At 37.4% G+C, this 19055-nt stretch overlaps 1 protein-coding gene across 9 annotated transcripts in view; it reads right to left on the bottom strand.

The window, feature by feature from the left end:
- RNF17 (ring finger protein 17) overlaps positions 1-19055 on the bottom strand; it is a 115086-nt gene that overhangs the window by 46951 nt on the left and 49080 nt on the right. For 8 of the 9 annotated variants that reach the window (XM_025262767.3, XM_044927266.2, XM_044927268.2 and 5 more), the window contains 4 exons: positions 8230-8383; positions 6006-6121; positions 4677-4797; positions 17-137 (listed from right to left, as the gene is read on the bottom strand). In XM_025262767.3, the coding sequence (XP_025118552.2) occupies positions 17-137; positions 4677-4797; positions 6006-6121; positions 8230-8383 (512 nt within the window). The remainder of the gene's footprint in view (positions 1-16; positions 138-4676; positions 4798-6005; positions 6122-8229; positions 8384-19055) is intronic. The other variant, XM_044927265.2, reaches the window with a different exon arrangement.

Genomic DNA, 19055 nt, shown 5'->3' with positions numbered 1-19055 from the left:
TTACAGGTCCACTTACCCTACTTCATAAGATGCTAGGCCCTCTTTGACTAGCTGGTCATTAATACTGGTGGGAATCATTCCAGGAGCACCAAGAAAATCAAAAAGTTCAACTAACAGCACATTATCTTCCAGAATTTCTGTAAAAATATTAAGACTAGTTTGGGGAAAGAAACAAATACATCACAAAATATACTAAATGAAGCAATTTTAAAAACTTGAGAACTTAATTTCCTTCATTTTGCATACATGAGGCCTTCTGCTCAATAATGTCTGTTTCTCTCTAGGGGTAGATACATCATTTGTCATACATGAAAGAACTGCCAATGTTAATAAAATTTTCATTTTAGGTTATTATGTACTGTTCTATAATAAACCAAAAGCAGCTTGGCAGCTTTTAGATTCAGAGAAAAACACAGTGACATGCATTAATTGCAATAGCATTCTGTTGTGGTTTTAAATTATTTTACTGGATTCTGTGAAGTTCCAGAGGGCAAAAGATATAAATAAAAATCCAGGCCAGTGCTTATTTGTGAAGCTTTACAGCTTTTCTAAGAATGACACACACATATGTGCATGTAAACACACACACAGAATGGCACGAAGTTTCAAACAACAAAAACTCAACCTAGAGCATTAACTGGAATTCTTCCCCCTCCTTCTGCTTTTAGGACAAACCATCTAATTTTTTACCTGTTTATTAGGTCTATTTCCTAAACGGAACAGGGAGTCACCTTAGGGTAAAGTTACATCTCATGTGCCTATTTACTTATTTTGAGCACAGAGAACCTGCTCAGTATGCACGTGAAGGAGTGAGAGAAATTTCTTTAAGAAACACACACTTCTATGCACTGAGATCGGCTTATGTCTACACTTCTATACAATAGTAGTAGCTGGCAGGTGCAAAGAGAATGATGATTCCAAACGAAAAGATAAACTATTATCAGCTGTAACATCCTACATTGCCTAGCTATAAGAATACTTGTTGGAAGGCTTTTTTCCTCCAAGAGTTTAAAAATCATTCCTGACTACATTTTAATGGACCAGATATATTATCTAGAAACAAAATGATACGCAACTCAGAACCTTCAGTAAAGTTAAGCTCCTCACTTTTCATCTTCTATGTTCCCCTTAGCACTTTGATTTCATACTTCCCTTGCACAAGTTCTTTATTCCAGAGGGCCAACTTTTCCTGTGTTCCATACCTTCACCATCTTACCTACTCTGCTCCTAATTAAATGTCTTTTGTTTTTAAGGTAACAACATATACTAATCTCATCACTGTGCAGGTTGATAGGGAAAGATGTTTTAGGTCGAGTGGGGCCTTCTGTCACTCCTTAAATAAAATACACTACACTTGTGCTCAGATTACTGGCATAACAATTAACTGAGAACGAAAAAGGGAGAGTCAAGAAAGAAACCTGAGTCAAGTCTTCATGGATTAGCCTTGGGAGGAGACATTAAACAAAGAAGCTAAAAACCAACAAAATAAAATACCAAGAGGAAAGCTAAAAGGACAATTAAAGCACTTTAAAGTTAGAGCCAGTTCATTAGAAAAGACCCTGATGCTGGGAAAAACTGAGCGCAGGAGGAGAAGGGGATGACAGAGGACAAGATGGTTGGATGGCATCACCGACTCAATGGACATGAGTTTGAGCAAGATCAGGGAGACGGTGAAGGACAGAGAGGACTGGCGTGTTGTAGTCCATGGGATTGCAAAGAGTTGGACACAACTGAGTGACTGAAAAATGACAAAGTCAGCTCAAGTTACTCAGAACTAAAAGGCCCTAGAGGAAAACAACAGAATGGGAAAGACTAGAGATCTCTTCAAGAAAATTAGAGATACCAAGGGAACATTTCATGTAAAGATGGGCTCGATAAAGGACAGAAGTGGTATGAACCTAACAGAAGCAGAAGATATTAAGAAGAGGTGGCAAGAATACACAGAAGAACTGTACGGAAAAGAGCTTCACGACCCAGATAATCATGATGGTGTGATCACTCACCTAGAGCCAGACATCCTGGAATGTGAAGCCAAGGGGGCCTTAGAAAGCATCACTATGAACAAAGTTAGTGGAGGTGATGGAATTCCAGTTGAGCTATTTCAAATCCTGGAAGGTGATGTTGTGAAAGTGCTGCACTCAATATGCCAGCAAATTTGGAAAACTCAGCAGTGGCCACAGGACTGGAAAAGGTCAGTTTTCATTCCAATCCCAAAGAAATACAATGCCAAAGAATGCTCAAACTACCACACAATTGCACTCATCTCACACGCTAGTAAAGTAATGCTCAAAATTCTCCAATCCAGGCTTCAGCAGTATGTGAACCGTGAACTTTCAGATGTTCAAGCTGGTTTTAGAAAAGGCAGATGAGCCAGAGATCAAATTGCCAACATCTGCTTGATCATCGAAAAAGCAAGCGAGTTCCAGAAAAACATCTATTTCTGCTTTATTGACTATGCCAAAGCCTTTGACTGTGTGGATCATCAAAAACTGTGGAAAATTCTGAAAGAGATGGGAATACCAGACCACCTGACCTGCCTCTTGAGAAACCTATATGCAGGTCAGGAGGCAACAGTTAGAACTAGACATGGAACAACAGACTGGTTCCAAATAGGAAAAGGAGTACGTCAAGGCTGTATATTGTCACCCTGTTTATTTAACTTATATGCAAAGTACATCATGAGAAACGCTGGGCTGGAAGAAGCACAAGCTGGAATCAAGATTGCTGGGAGAAATATCAGTAACCTCAGATATGCAGATGACACCACCCTATGGCAGAAAGTGAAGAGGAACTAAAAAGCCTCTTGATGAAAGTGAAAGAGGGGAGTGAAAAAGTTGGCTTCAAGCTCAACATTCAGAAAACTAAGATCATGGCATCTGGTCCCATCATTTCATGGGAAATAGATGGGGAAACAGTGGAAACAGTGTCAGACTTTATTTTTCTGGGCTCCAAAATCATTGCAGATGGTGAATGCAGCCATGAAATTAAAAGACTCTTACTCCTTGGAAGGAAATTTATGACCAACCTAGATAGCATATTCAAAAGCAGAGACGTTACTTTGCCAACAAAGGTCCGTCTAGTCAAGGCTATGGTCATGTATGGATGTGAGAGTTGGACTGTGAAGAAAGCTGAGCACCGAAGAATTGATGCTTTTGAACTGTGGTGTTGGAGAAGACTCTTGAGAGTCCCTTGGACTGCAAGGAGATCCAACCAGTCTATCCTAAAGGAGATCAGTCCTGGGTATTCATTGGAAGGAATGATGCTGAAGCTGAAACTCCAATACTTTGGCCACCTGATGCGAAGAGTTGACTCATTGGAAAAGACCCTGATGCTGGGAGGGATTGGGGGCAGGAGGAAAAGGGGATGACGGAGCATGAGATGGCTGGATGGCATCACCGACTCGATGGACTTGAATCTGAGTGAACTCCAGGAGTTGGTGATGGATAGGGAGGCCTGGTGTGCTGTGATTCATGGGGTTGCAAAGAGTCGGACACGACTGAGCGACTGAACTGAACTGAACTGAAAAGGCCTTTAATTTACTACCTATATTAGAAAAACCAGACAAAAAACTCTATAGACTAAGGGTACAACTTCTATAATCATATTCTTCTTCTACAGGACTACTGCATCAGAATAACATCTTATACAAAGTGAATTAACACATTCTAGGTTATAACTAAATAATTAAATCATTTCTAGGTTATGTGGCCTTGAGCAACTGATCTCTAAGCTTCAATTTCTTCATTATAAAACAGTCTAATAATCTCATGATATTTTGGGTTTGCTAAATGAAAAAGCGGGTATCATAAAAAGGGCCTTTGAAAGTGCCATATAAGTCAAACCTAAGTAAACATAGTTGTATATATCCTGCACTAGTACTGTTCAGATCAACACAGCCAGTGTCAGTCACAGCTCTGAAAAACATCAAAATCTCTGATAATAGCAGCTTTCGAATCCTCCATCCAAATCCCTTGGGGTCATACATGTTTCACAATTCTTAAAACTGAGAAAAGCTATACAGAATATATACTTCTCATTTCCTAATACCCCCAGAAATTCTGAGGCAGCAAACATGACCATCTTGAAGTAGAATATATGATGAATACTCACTATAAGGGAGATCAATATTAGATTTTCATGTAAACTCAGGTTTTGCCATTAAACTTGTTGAGTTACAAAACTGAGGGCTAGAGCTTAGCCTGTGTTATCAGACCCAAACTGTTCGAAAGATAAACAATTTTTTCCAAAATAAGCTGAGAACCTACAGTTAAATTCACCTGAGTCAAATAAAACAAAAACTATTTTCTAGTTATCTCCCATTTCCCTTCACTTTCCTGAAAATTAAACCTTAGCATCCATCCCTCCAAGATGAGGGACAGAGACCAGCACAAAGGCAAAGAGAAATAAGAGAAGTTAACTCCTGGCTTTAGGGTTTTCAAGAAGACATGTTGAGGATGACTTGATCTTCAGTGGAAATTTGCCTCATGTGCTGATTTTATGCTCTTGGGCCTGCAGAAGATATTCCATTGTCCCTAGTTCTCAATCAATGTTAACTCTCACAGCTCATATTGACAACACACTGAATTTATAAGATCTAAAAAATGTTATATATCATTCTGTTAGTCTTATTTAAGATTATTATCACATGGCACCCAATAAAAATGAAGAAAGCTTACTAATGATGGAACATGTCATAAACTTATCTTGAGTCTTTTCTTCAAATTTTTCTTTAGCATTTTTTGACCACTGCACTGTCCCTTTATATGGTTCAATATAGGCCAGCTTACATTTAATTGCCTATGTCAAACAAAATTGCATCATTAAGAAAGTAACGTTAACTTATGGTTATTTTAGAATTCAAGTGTTAAATGTGCACAAAACCAAACTTTGCATTTGAATTTAATACATATTTAGAAAACAAACAAATGTCCAAATATCTCTAATAATACTTATAAATGCAAACAGCTGGAATCAACAGAGTATGGGATTACAAGGTACAAACTAATATGTAGAAAATCAGCTACAAGGATATATTGTACAACAAAGGAAATATAGCCAATATTTTATGATAACTATAAATGAAGTATAACTTTAAAAAATTGTGACTCACTGTTTTGTACACTTGTAACTTGTATAATACTGTACACCAACTATATGTTAATTAAAAAAATGTAATTCCCAATAGCTTATTAAAAAATACCAAAACCAAAGATGAAACAAAAAGCCCCAGAGTACTTTGTTGAATGAATCATTTTATACTCAGATACTGGAATAATAAGCATCCACTGAAAGAACTGCAGATATTAATACTATGATACATTGTTAAATGAAAATGCAGGTTATAGGACTATATACAGTCTAATCTCATAATTGTTAAAAACACAGAAGATACATCTTAGAAGTATATATATCAAAAATACTGAATGATTCTGAGGGATTCCTCCATTTTATCGTCTATATTTTCAAGTTTTTCCTGTATTATTTTATCCATTTTAAATGAAAAATACTGCTTAACAATAATTCAAATACTAGGAATATATAAATTAGGAAATAAGCCTTCTTAACCATACTTATCTCTGGGGAGTAGGATTCCAAGAGAAGGGTAAGTTTTTTACTTATTCTTCCAGACATCGTTCTCTTGCACATGTCACATATACTTCAACATAAACGGGATCACAGTAAAACCACTTCTGTAATGACTTTTTTCACATAATACATCATATTCTTACTACATTGTACAGTTATTTCGAAATAATACATTAAAAGCTGCAGACCAGTAAGTACTTATAAAAACACACATATTATACACATAATATAATTAATGCTTATTTGCTAAGATACATATTATTTAATAGGAATTACAGAAACTTTGATAGCCCATGAGTCAGAAATTATTTACAAAAAAACTGTAGTTAAAAGAACATTTCTATAGTAAAAATAACTTCAAAAATACTTTCATGTTTGTACTGACATTCTAAACCTATGATTCACAGTAAGTAGATTACCTTCTCTGCAGGATTCAGAAACTCATCCTTTATCTTACGCATGTCTTTAAGTGTTATTTTTGCTGTATTGCCAAAGTCCACATATTTAACTTCAACTTCACGATGTCCAGGCAATCCTTCAAAAATTATGAAACTGGAAATCACAAACTTGGAAAAAACATTATCTAGCAAAGTTTAAATAGTTTAATAACTATTTTTTAATCAACTAGATTAGAATATCTTTATGTTTAACATACAAACAGTATTTTTTTAATGTAAAAAATATTTCTAATATTTTCGCACAAAACCAACCATAATGTATAGTTGGTTCAGACTTGGTGAATGAGAAACTAACAATTTAAAGATATCAAAAGATAACCAAAATCAGGATAACAAAGTCATCCAATGCTATGTGTTACAGCCTAAAAGTTAAGAATTAGATCTGGAGTTAAGACACTTAAATGACATGTGACTGTGAGGAAATCTAATTAATATTTCTAAGATACTACTCTGAGCAAATTACTTTTTTTCTCTCAGCCTCATTATTTCATCTGTAGAGTGGGTGCACCAACAGAGTCAGATCTTAAGACAGTTTTTGATGATTCACCTATTTAAAATACACTTGGCAAAGCACCAAACACAAACTAAGCACTTAATGTTTGTTAGTCAACACAGGTAATTAAACAAGACAAGCAACTTAATGATCAAGGCACAGATTGATTCATATAATATCTAACAGTGAAATTTTAAAAAATCATCTGTAGATATTGTGAAAAATGAGCAGAAACAGACCTCTATGTCAAACTAGTTTTCATATTTTAGAGATACCAGAGAAATCTCTGGAACATTCAAATAGACTGAAGCATGAATAAAGCTCTATCTTTTTATAAACAGTCATTTTGAGTGTTTAGCCCCTCTAACGGAGAAGGCAGTGGCACTCCACTCCAGTACTCTTGCCTGGAAAATTCCATGGACGGAGGAGCCTGGTGGGCTGCAGTCCATGGGGTCACTAAAAGTCGGACATGACTAGGCGACTTCACTTTCACTTTTCACTTTCATGCACTGGAGAAGGAAATGGCAACCCACTCCAGTGATCTTGCCTGGAGAATCCCAGGGATGGGGGAGCCTGGTGGGCTGCCGTCTATGGGGTCACACAGAGTCGGACATGACTGAAGTGACTTAGCAGCAGCAGCAGCAGCAGCAGCAGCAGCCCCTCTAAGCACATGTGTTTACAGTGCTACAAAACTTTTTGCCATTACTTTCAAATTTATAAACTTCTACAGAATACAATTTCAAAATGGAAAAAGTTCAGGTATTCTCTGCTCCTAGGGAGAAGTGAAAGCAAATGGGACAACACCAACACTACCTAAGATGGCACTCAAGCACAACCTGAAAAGATGTATGTACCTTAAGTGTAAGGTAAAGAGGTGGGGAAAATGCTCCATGAGAGTAAACCTAAAAAGTAAACGGGATTCAGAAAACTAGCAGCTGAATCTAGGAAAACAAGTGACATAACTCCCCAGAATAACAACAATGCAGTAAGCCTAAATGACAAGCAGTCTACATGGAGCAGGTGATGGAATGATGTTTTCACTGTTACAAATGAAAAAATCAAATGAACATTATATGAAAAGTCTTATCATGTAGAAAATTATTTTAAACTATTAGGAAAATGTAGCCATAATTTTTTTAAAAAATGAAAAACTGATGGAATTATCAACTCAATTAAAATTATACTTTATGGAATAGCACTGAAAATACTTGCACAGAACATGAATTTAACTAAAAACTGTGGTATAACTATGGAGGACAGAATGGGGACAAAACAGCTATAAGAGATCTAAAACTCATCTAATACATTTACTACCTAAGACTGAAGTATATCTACAAAGTATTATACATTATTTAGAAGAAATAACAGATAAATGACAAAGAAAGCCAAAAGAATTAAAAGTATTTGTCTTTTCAGTGGAGAGTGGAGTATGTGTAGGTCATTTAGAACTATTTTTTAAATAAGGCAAATGTTAAAAAACAAAATAATGGTTAAAGTCCTAGTCAAATCAAATGAAATCTAAGGAGCCAGAGGTTCATCTATCAACATTATCACTAGCTTTCTAAAGCTAGATGACAGAGCAAAACTGTAAGACCAGACAATATCACTTTAATGATTTAATTTGTACTGACTCAAATGACATGAATTTTTAAATGAAACATCTCCCTGAGGAAATAGTGTGCAATTTCCTACCAATAACTTTTGCTCGGTACCAAACTCCATCTTCAAATTTAGCGACACAGGCTTGATCTTGAACTGGACAGAGGATTTCCAGATTTTCTGCATCTTCACTTTTATAGAATTCCTCAATTCCCTTTAATAGAAATAAAAAATCCAGGCTCTCTATCTAAGAAAGAGATATTAAAGCAGGGATTACAGCATTATAGTTTCACAGAAACTTAAAATTTAAATGTTCCATATATTATAGGCACTGCTCATAAAATGATCAAATATTAGAATTGAATAAGACATAAGCAGTCATGTAATTTATGTTTGAAATATTCTGCTACAGAAGTAGTATATAAAAATTAACATATATAGACATAACAAAAATTTATGAAAATCCACAGTCTTCCAGATATCTTAAAATATCCTTCCAGATTTTTTCCTTTTTTTGGCTGTGCCATGCAGCATATCAGAACTTACTTCCCTGACCAGGGACTGAATCTGAGCCCACAGCAGTAAAAGCACCGAGTCCTAACTACTAGACCACCAGAGAACTCTTGCTTCTAGATCTTTTTCTAAACACATTTTCCATGTTGTTTTTTTTTACCAAAAATCAGACCATTCCAGACAATTTGATAATCTGCATTTTTCTATTAATTTTCACATTTTCTGTTTCAGCAAGTGCTCCTACTAGTACTTTTAAACCATACTATATTTCCCTAACTGACCAACTGTGGTGTTGGAAAAGACACTTGAGAGTCCCTTGGACTGCAAGGAGATCAAACCAGTCAATCTTAAAGGAAATCATTTGAATATTCATTGGAAGGATTGATGCTGAAGCTGAAGCTCCAATACTTTGGACACCTGATGCAAAGGGCTGACTCATTAGAAAAGACCCTGATGTTGGAAAAGATTGAAGGCGGGAGGAGAAGGGGATGACAGAGAAGGAGATGGTTGGATGGCTGGTATCACCGACTCGATGGACATGAGTCTGAGCAAGCTCCAGGAGTTGTTGATAGACAGAGAAGCCTGGCATGCTGCAGTCCATGGAGTCGCAAAGAGTCAGACACGACTGAGTGATTGAACTGAACTGACCAAACCCAGTAGCCAATCTAAGACTACTTGTTATGTTTGGTCATCTAAATAAGTCTTATAAATTAGTGTAGTGTTCTTTTAAAAATGATCCTGTCTTGTTAAAAAAGATAGTCTGCTATTTTTCTGTAGAATGCCTCATCTTCTGGATTTATGTGGTTATGTCTTCATCCTATTATTTACCTTCTTCCTCCACTGAGTCAGGGTATATGCCCTGAATTTCTTCAAAACAGAAAGTTGTATCTACAAGTTTGATGGATTCAACCCAAATCTTTTGGCTAGAATACATCATAGTTGCAACACATCAGAAGACAGCATTACTCACTGTTAATAAGCTAAGATTCATCTATGGAATGGGGTGGCAACTCTCATCCCTTCTCTGCACAGGTACGTGTTTCCATTGTGATCACCAAGTAATTCATGTATGCTACTTTGCCATTGTATAAATGTCCAGTTTCCCATCAGCCATCCATCTAATGGTTTTAAACTGAACTGATAAATCTTTAATCAGTAATTTCAGTAGAATTTGTGAAAAGAATGCATAATGCAGTAGAGGTTTACTTTATTAAACAAGATTATCTGGTTATTTTAAAACACAATTCCTGAAGTTCCTATACTACTTAAAATATAGTAAAACAAAACCAAGGACAACTGTTTATTTCTCCAAATACCAATTCTTAAAGTTAAAAAATATTTTAAAAACCATCTCAAATGGTCAAAAAATGAGGTTTTTCTCTTTTGTGAATATAATAATAGAAGTGGAAATTTTCTGAAATTTTTGTTATTTCATTAAAAAATTTTAAAACTATTTAAAGCCTTCTAAAACCTTTATTTCTAAGTAGGTAGTATTCATATTCTTCCACTAACAGGCTATTCAAAGGGAACACTGAAATATTCAACAGACAAGTGACAGTAGCAAAATTCCAGACTCTGAAGCTCCAAGCTCTCATTTCCCCATAGAAACACTGATAAAACGAGAAACCATCTGAACCAATTTTGTTAGGGCTCAAACTCTGAACCAACTTTGTTAGGGCTCTGGAAAACAGTTAAGGCTTACAGCATTGAAGCAAACACCCAATTAAGCTTTCAACATTCAAGGAAGTCAACATAAACATTTGCCAAACACAAGCTAAAAGAACACAGACACTTCAGTGATCACACACAAGCAACAGTATTTGCAAGAACAGTTTGAAAAAGTCTCAAAAGAAAAAAACTACCACAGTTTTCAACAGTTTAAAACAAATCCAGTTATGCATGGGTGCATGTGTGTGGGGGCTATCTGATTTTCAGAGGTTTACTGTATTATAATAGTTGATGCCTAATTTTCAACAAGAAATCAGAAGACATACAAAGAAATAGGAAAATATGGCTCATTCCAAGTAACAAAGTTCAGTTCAGTTCACTCCATCGTGTCGGACTCTCTGCGACCCCATGAACTGCAGCACACCAGGTCTCCCTGTCCATCACCAACTCCCGGAGTTTACCCAAACTCATGTCCATTGAGTTGGTGATGCCATCTAACCATCTCATCCCTCTGCCATCCCCTTCTCCTCCTTCCTTCAATCTTTCCCAACATTAGGGTCTTTTCAAATGAGTCAGCTCTTCACTTCAGGTGGCCAAAATACTGGAGTTTCAGCTTCAGCATCAGTCCTTCCAATGAATATTCAGGATTGATTTCCTTTAGGATTGACTGGTTGGATCTTCTTTCAGTCCAAGGGACTTTCAAGAGTCTTCTCCAACACCACAGTTCAAAAGCATCAATTCTTCTCTGCTCAGCCCTCTTTCTAGTCCAACTCTCACATCCATACATGACCACTGCAAAAAACATAGCCTTGATTAGACGGACCTTTGTTGGCAAAGTGATGTCTCTGCTTTTTAATATGCTGTCTAGGTTGGTCATAACTTTTCTTCCAAGGGGTAAGCGTCTTTTAATTTCATGGTTGCAGTCACCATCTGCAGTGATTTTGGAGCTCAGAAAAATAAAGTCTGCCACTGTTTCCCCATCTATTTGCCATGAAGTGATGGGACCAGATGCCATGATCTTAGTTTTCTGAATGTTGAGCTTTAAGCCAACTTTTTCACTCTCCTCTTTCACTTTCATCAAGAGGCTCTTTAGTTCTTCTTTGCTTTCTGCCATAAGGGTGGTGTCATCTGCATATCTGAGGTTACTGATATTTCTCCCGGCAATCTTGATTCCAGCTTGTGCTTCTTCCAGCCCAGCATTTCTCATGATGTACTCTGCATATAAGTTAAATAAGCAGGGTGACAACATACGGCCTTGATGTACTCCTTTTCCTATTTGGAACCAGTCTGTTGTTCCATGTCCAGTTCTAACTGTTGCTTCCTGACCTGCATACAGATTTCTCAAGAAGGAACACCAAACCTAGTATTCCCATCTCTTGAAGAATTTTCCAGTTTGTTGTGATCCACACGGTCAAAGGCTTTGGTATAGTCAATAAAGCAGAAATAGATGTTTTTCTGGAATTCTCTTGCTTTGTCTATGATCCAACGGATGTTGGCAATTTGATCTCTGGTTCCTCAGCCTTTTCTAAAACCAGCTTGAACATCTGGAAGTTCACAGTTCACATATTGTTGAAGCCTGGCTTGGAGAATTTTGAGCATTACTTTACTAACATGTAAAATTAGTGCAACTGTGCAGTAGTTTGAGCATTCTTTGGCATTGCCTTTCTTTGACCTACTTTAATGACCTCATTTTAACTTGATTATCTCTATAAATACTCTGTCTCCAAATAAGGTCATGTTTTGAGTTTCTGGGGGTTACAGCTCCAATGTATCTTTTAGGGAGACATAAATCATCCTGTAATACTTAACTGGTTGGATTTGTAGATTTGTGTATGTCATCAAATTTGGGAAGTTATTGGTCGTTATTTCTTCAGATAATCTTTCTGTTCCAACAAGATGGTTGGATGGCATCACCGACACAATGGACATGAATTTGAGTAAACTCCAGGAATTGGTGATGGACAGGGAGGCCTGGTATGCTTCAGTCCATGGGGTCACAAAGAGTCGGACACGACTGAGCAACTGAACTGAAAGTAGGTCTTAATCCAGTATGACTAGTTTCCTTGTTCAGTTCAGTCACTCAGTTGTGTCTGATTCCTTGTGACCCCATGGGCTGCAGCACGCCAGGCTTCCCTGTCCATCAACAACTCCCAGAGCTTGCTTAGACTTATGTCCATTAAGTCGGTAATGCCATCTAACTATCTCATCCTCTGTCGTCCCCTTCTCCTCTTGCCTTCAATCTTTCCCAGCATCAGGGTCTTTTCCCAATGAGTCAGTTCTTCGCATCAGGTGGCCAAAGTATTGGAGTTTCAGCTTTAGCATCAGTCTTTCCCAATAACTATTCAGGACTGATTTCCTTTAGGATTGGCTGGTTTGATCTCCTTGCTGTCCAAGGTGCTCTCAAGAGTCTTCTCCAACACAGTTCAAAAGCATCAATTCTTTGGTGCTCAGCTTTCTGTTTATGGTCCACCTCTCACATTCATACATGACTACTGGAAAAACCATGGTTTTGACTAGACGGACCTTTATCAGCAAAGTAATGTCTCTGCTTTTTAATGTGCTGTCTAGGTTGGTCATAGCTTTTCTTCCTATGAGCAAGCGTCTTTCAATTTCATGGCTGGAAAAAAGGAGTAAAATTGGGCAAAGACACACACACACACACACACACACACACACACACACACACACACACACAGTAGAATGCTCATAAAGGTGAAGGTAGAAAATGGAGTGAAGTAGAAGCCACTGAACACCAATATTTTCCAGCTAACCACAAACAATTAGGGAAATAGATTCATTCTCACTTATGACCTTCAGAAGGAACCAACACTACTAACAACTTGACCTCAATACCTCTAGACTTCAGAACTGTGAGACAATAAACTTACACTGTTTAAGCAACTTAATCAGTGGAACTTTCTTACGATACTCTAAGGAATGAATATAGATTTTGAAATGGGAAAGCAGGATGCTGTTGTAATAAATACCTAAAATTATGGGAGAAGCTTTGAAATTGGGTTATGAGCAGAAAGAAGAGGAAGAATTATGAGGTACTGAATGAAAAAAATCCAGATTACCCTGGAAAGATTACTGGTAGAAATAAGGATGCTAAAGGTGCTTCTGGTGAGATTTCATAGAGAAATGAGGGATATGATACTGGAAACTGGAGGAAAGGAAATCCTTGTTACACAGGGGTAGAGAACTTAGCTGATTTATACTGTACTGGGTAGAAAGTTGAACTGGATATTTAGCTGAGGAGATTGCTAAGTAAAGTGTCAAAGTGTCAGCCTGGTTTCTCCTTGCTGCTTATAATAAAATGTGAGAAGACAAAGATAAATTGAAAAATAAATTGTTAAACATGAAGGAACCAGAATCTGAAGATTCAGAAATTTCTTAGCCTATTTGTATTTCAAAAAATGAGAAAGCAAGCTCTGGAGAGAACATTAAGGGTATGGCTTGACAGTGTCTGCTGAAGGGAATATGGATGTTATGATTTATGAAGCCAATCAATCATCTCAGCAGAAACACTGCCAGCCTGAACTGAAGGGGAAGAGGTGAGAGGAAATGAAGCAGAGAGGGGTGGTGGGCTTGTGAGATTCTATAGGCAGGAAGAGAGCTGACAGAGTGATCTGTTCATGAACCTATGTTTCAAGAAAACAGAGGAGTAATTTTGAAGGTGATTCAGAGGCTCGAGTGTGTGCCACTGCTACTGCAGGCCCAGAGCACACAGACCTGAAAGGCAGGGCTGTCTCCTCCTCTGTTCCAGGGATGGGGCCTCCTTCTGTGTTTCAGAGTTAGGACAACTCCTCAATTCCGTTGGATGAGGCTGCTGCAGGGCTGAGGGGGAAGGGCCACACCCAAGGGGGACTGGAGGACAGAACATCCAGCAGCCAAGGATTATTCTAGAGTCGTAAGATTCTAATGGAATTCTTCCTGCTAGGATTTGGACTTACTGTCTATTCTCACAGATTTAGAGATAGAGAGGAGTTCTGGCCTAGCTTCAGTTAAAGAATTCTTACTTATACCTGACTGAGCTCATCAGAATTTAGTGATTTTATGTGAGATTCTGGACTTAGACTTGATGTAAGATAATTGATTTTTTGGAACATTGGGATGTGGTGACTGCATGTAAGGAGGAAATTTTTGATAGGGCAGAGAGTGGATTTCTTATGAGTTGGTTTGTGTCCTCCCCTCAAAATATACTAAAGTTCTAACCACCTCCCCCAGGACCTCATTGTGTCCTTATTTGGAGATCGAGTTTTACAGATAGGATCAAGTTAAAATAAAAGTTTTAGGCTGGAGTTAATTCAATATGACTGGTGTCTGTATTAAAAAGCTGAGACAGACAAGTTACACAGAGAGATTGCCACGTGAAGGAAGCAGAGACTGTGATGATGCAGCAGAAGGAAGGAGTGCTAAAGATTGCCAGCAAATCACCAATCTAGTCCAGAGACATGGGACAAATCTCTGTCCCGCCCCTACCCCCCACCTCCCCCGCCAACCTCAGAAGGAAGGAACCAACTCTGATGACTCCCTGACCTTAAACCTGTAAACTCCAGAACTGGGAGTCAATACATTTCTGCTTTTAAAACTACCTACGTTGTGGCATTTTTTTGGAGGGGCACCATGCAGCTTGTGGGATCTTAGTTCTCCAACTAGGGATTGAATCCAGCCCCTGCTAGTAAAAGAAGAGTCCTAATCAATCACTGAACCACCAGGGAATTCCCTGTTGCACTTTGTTATAGCAGACTTAGCATGTTAATATACTCAAAAAACCCAAGTTAGGATAAATTCAAAGACAGACACACTAGATGCATGATGAACAAACCGTCAATAGCCATACAAAGAGAACTGTGAAAGCAGTAAGAGAAAAGTGACTTGTCAGATATAAGGGATCATCAATAAGATGATCAGCGGATTTTTCATCAGAAACCTTGGAGGTCAGAATGTAATCAGAAGATACACTTAAAAGAGCTAAAGAAAGAACTGTCAACTGAGAATTATAGATCCAGCAAGACTATCCTTCAAAAATGAGTGAGTAATAAGCCATTCACAGATAAACAAGAGGTAAGGAAGTTCACTACCACTAGACCTGCCTTATAAAAAAAGCTAAAGGGAGTCCTTCAGAAGGAAACGAAAGGATGCTAGAGCGTAACGTAAATTCACATTAAGATATACATATCTGTGATTAACATAAACACACAAATATGAAAGCCAGTATTATTAACTTTGGTTTCTAACTCTACTTTCATTTTCTATAAGATTTAAAAGACAAATGCACACAAATAATTATAAGTCTACATTATTGAGTATTTGATGTACAAAGATTAATTTTTTTTCAAAGATTAATTTTTGAGATTGGTATTATTTAAAAGGGAAATGGAGCTATATAGAAGTAGGGTTTTGTGCAGTTAAAGTTGATATTAATTCAGATTAGATTTCTGTAGGATGTTTCACATAACTTTAATTACACATAATTTTTACACATAATTACACATAACTTTAGGATGTTATGTATAATCCTCATGGTAACAATAAACACAGATATACAAAAGGAACCAAATGACACTACAGTTTTGTCACACCCATGTTCACTGCATCATCATTCACAATAGTCAAGAGGTAGAACCAAGCCAAATGTTCATCAATGGATGACTGAATTAATAAAATGTAGTACACACATAAAAAAAATGTAGTATACACATACAATGGAATATTTAATTAGCCTTAAAGTAAGTCCTATTGCATGCTACAACATGGATGAACCTGGAGGGCATTATGGTAAGTGAAACAAGCCAGTGACAAAAGGACAAATACAGGTATCCCTGGTAGCTGAAAGTAGTGTTCTTATGAAATCTTTTGTAGGCCAAAATGTAGTAAAGCAAAGAGGCTGACTTTTCTTTGGGAAGAGCAATGTAGGTTTTTCAGAAAAATGAAATTTGTGTAAACTGAACTGAAAAGCAGGGTACTGTTTGATTCCACTTATATGAGTATCTAAATAGTCAAATTCATAGAAGAAAGTAGAACTGTGGTTGTTAGCAGTTGGGGGTAGAATGAAACAGGCAATTACTGTTCAGGGAGTACCAAGTTTCAGTTTTTAAAGATGAACAAATTTTACAGATCAGCATGCTATACAATAATGTAAGTTAGTGAATACTACAGAACTGTATATTTTGAAGTGGTTAAGAAAGCAAATTTTGTATATGAAGGACTGACAGCTTTTCTTCTAAGAATGATAATAAGAACGCATGCATGCTTTTGCCATTGCTATTTAATATAGTTTTATAAGTTCCAGCCAGAGTAATTAGGCAAATATATTATATATATATATAAATGCCTTATACATATAAGGCATTTATAGTAATTAGGCAAATATATATAAGCCAACCAAATTGATAAGAAATAGGAAAATGATCTCTCTTCTAGGTAAAAAACCCTAAAGATGCCACAAAAATACTAGCAGGTCTAATACATGGGCTTCCCAGGTGGAGCTAGTGGTAAAGAATCCGCCTGCTAATGAGGACACAAGAGACACAGGTTCGATCCTTGGGTTGGGAAGATTCCTTGGGGGAAGGCATGGCAACCCACTCCAGTATCCTTGCCTGGAGAATTCCATGGACAGAGGAGTCTGGCAGGCTACAGCCCATGGGGCCACAAAGAGTTGGACACGATTAAGCACACAAAGATGTAGACTAAAAAATGATTACAAAAAATCACATGCATTTCTACACACTAACAATGAACAGCCCAAATGGAAATTAAGAAAACAACTCATTTTACAGTAGAAAAAAAAGAATATACTCAGGAATAAATATAACTGAGGATACGGACTTGTACACTTGTTGTACAGTACACAGCACTGCTACAAAATAAATGGAAAAACCTTCCATGTTCATGAACTGGAAGATTTAATAGTTAAGATGTCAATACCCAGGGCTTCCCTGGCTGTCCAGTGGTTAAGAATCTGCCTTCCAATGCAGGGGACACGGATTCGATCCTGGCCTTGGAGGATCCCACATGCCATGAAACAACCAAGTCCATGTGCCACAACTCTAGAGCCAGCACTCCAGAGCCTGTAAGCTGCAACTATGGAGGCCCATGCATCTAGAGTCCATGCTCTGCAACAAGAAAAGTCTCTACAGTGAGAAGCCTGCACACAGCAACAAAGAGTAGCTCCCACTTGCCGCAACTAGAGAAAGCCTTGCAACAATGAAGACCCAAATAAAGTCATAAATAAATAAAATCTTTTAAAAAAGGATGTCAGTACCCAAAGCAATTTACAATTCAAAGCTATCCCTATCAGAATCCCAATGATGTTTCATGTAGAATAGAAAAACTCATACTAGAGACTTCCCTGATGGTCCAGTGGTTATGAATCTGTTTGCTAATGCAGGGGACATGGATTTGATCCCTGATTTGGGAAGATTTTACATGCTGTGGGGCAACTAAGCCCATGTCCCACAACTACTGAGCCCGTGTGCTGTGACTATTGAAGTTCACACACCCTAGAGCCTATGATCTACAACAAGAGAAGCCACCACAACAAGAAGCCCTCACACCAAAACTAGAGAGTAGCCCCCACTTGCCGCAACTAGAGAAAAGCTCACACACAGAAGTGAAGGTCCAGTACAGCCATTAAAAAAATAAGTAAAATTTTTAAAAAGAGAAAAACTCATCCTAAAAGTCACATGAGATCTCAAGGGACCCCAAAGTTCAAAAACAACCTTGAAAAAGAACAAAGTTGGACAGCCCACACATTCTCATTTCAAAACTTGCTACAAAGCTACAGTAAATAAAACTGTGCCACTCAGCAGTCAGATGAGAAACAAAAGGTACCCAACTTGGAAGGGAAGAGTTAAAACTGTCACTATATGCAAATAACGTGATCCTATAGAAGACCCTAAGGACAGCACACACACAAAAAAACTGTTCAAAAATAAAGGGTACCTTTTGTTTCTCATCTGACTGCTGAGTGGCACAGTTTTATTTACTGTAGCTTTGTAGCAAGTTTTGAAATGAGAATGTGTGAGCTGTCCAACTTTGTTCTTTTTCAAGGTTGTTTTTGAACTTTGGGGTCCCTTGAGATCTCATGTGACTTTTAGGATGAGTTTTTCTCTTTTTAAAAATTTTACTTATTTTTTTAATGGCTGTACTGGACCTTCACTTCTGTGTGTGAGCTTTTCTCTAGTTGCGGCAAGTGGGGGCTACTCTCTAGTTTTGGTGTGAGGGCTTCTTGTTACCTGTGGCGGATTCATTTTGATATTTGGCAAATCTAATACAGTTATGTAAAGTTTAAAAATAAAATAAAATTAAAAAAAAAAAATAAATGAACTCAGCAAAGCAGTAGGACACAAGATTAACACTCAGAAATCAGTTTCATTTCTTTACACTAACCATGAAAGTATCAGAAAGGGAATGTAAAAACACAATACCTTTTAAAGTTGCACCAAAAAAAATACAGCTATCAAGAAACTTGACCAAGGAAGAGAAAGACTTAACATGCTGAGAACTATAAAATATTAATAAAGGAAATTAAAGAGGACTCAAAGAAATGGAAAGATAATACCATGCTCTTGGACTGGAAGAATATTGTTTAAAAGGCAACACTACCCAAAACAATCTATAGATTGAATGCAATCACAAATTACTCATGACAGTTTTCATACAACTAGAACAATAATCCAAAAATTTACATAGAACCTTAAAATACCCAGAACTGCCAAAGTAATCCTGAGGAA

This window comes from Bubalus bubalis, chromosome 13 (genome assembly GCF_019923935.1).
Source record: "Bubalus bubalis isolate 160015118507 breed Murrah chromosome 13, NDDB_SH_1, whole genome shotgun sequence".
In the NCBI taxonomy this organism is placed as follows: Eukaryota; Metazoa; Chordata; class Mammalia; order Artiodactyla; family Bovidae; genus Bubalus; species Bubalus bubalis.
Note: the sequence above shows the minus strand (reverse complement) of the source record. Positions and strands in the feature narration are given on the sequence as shown.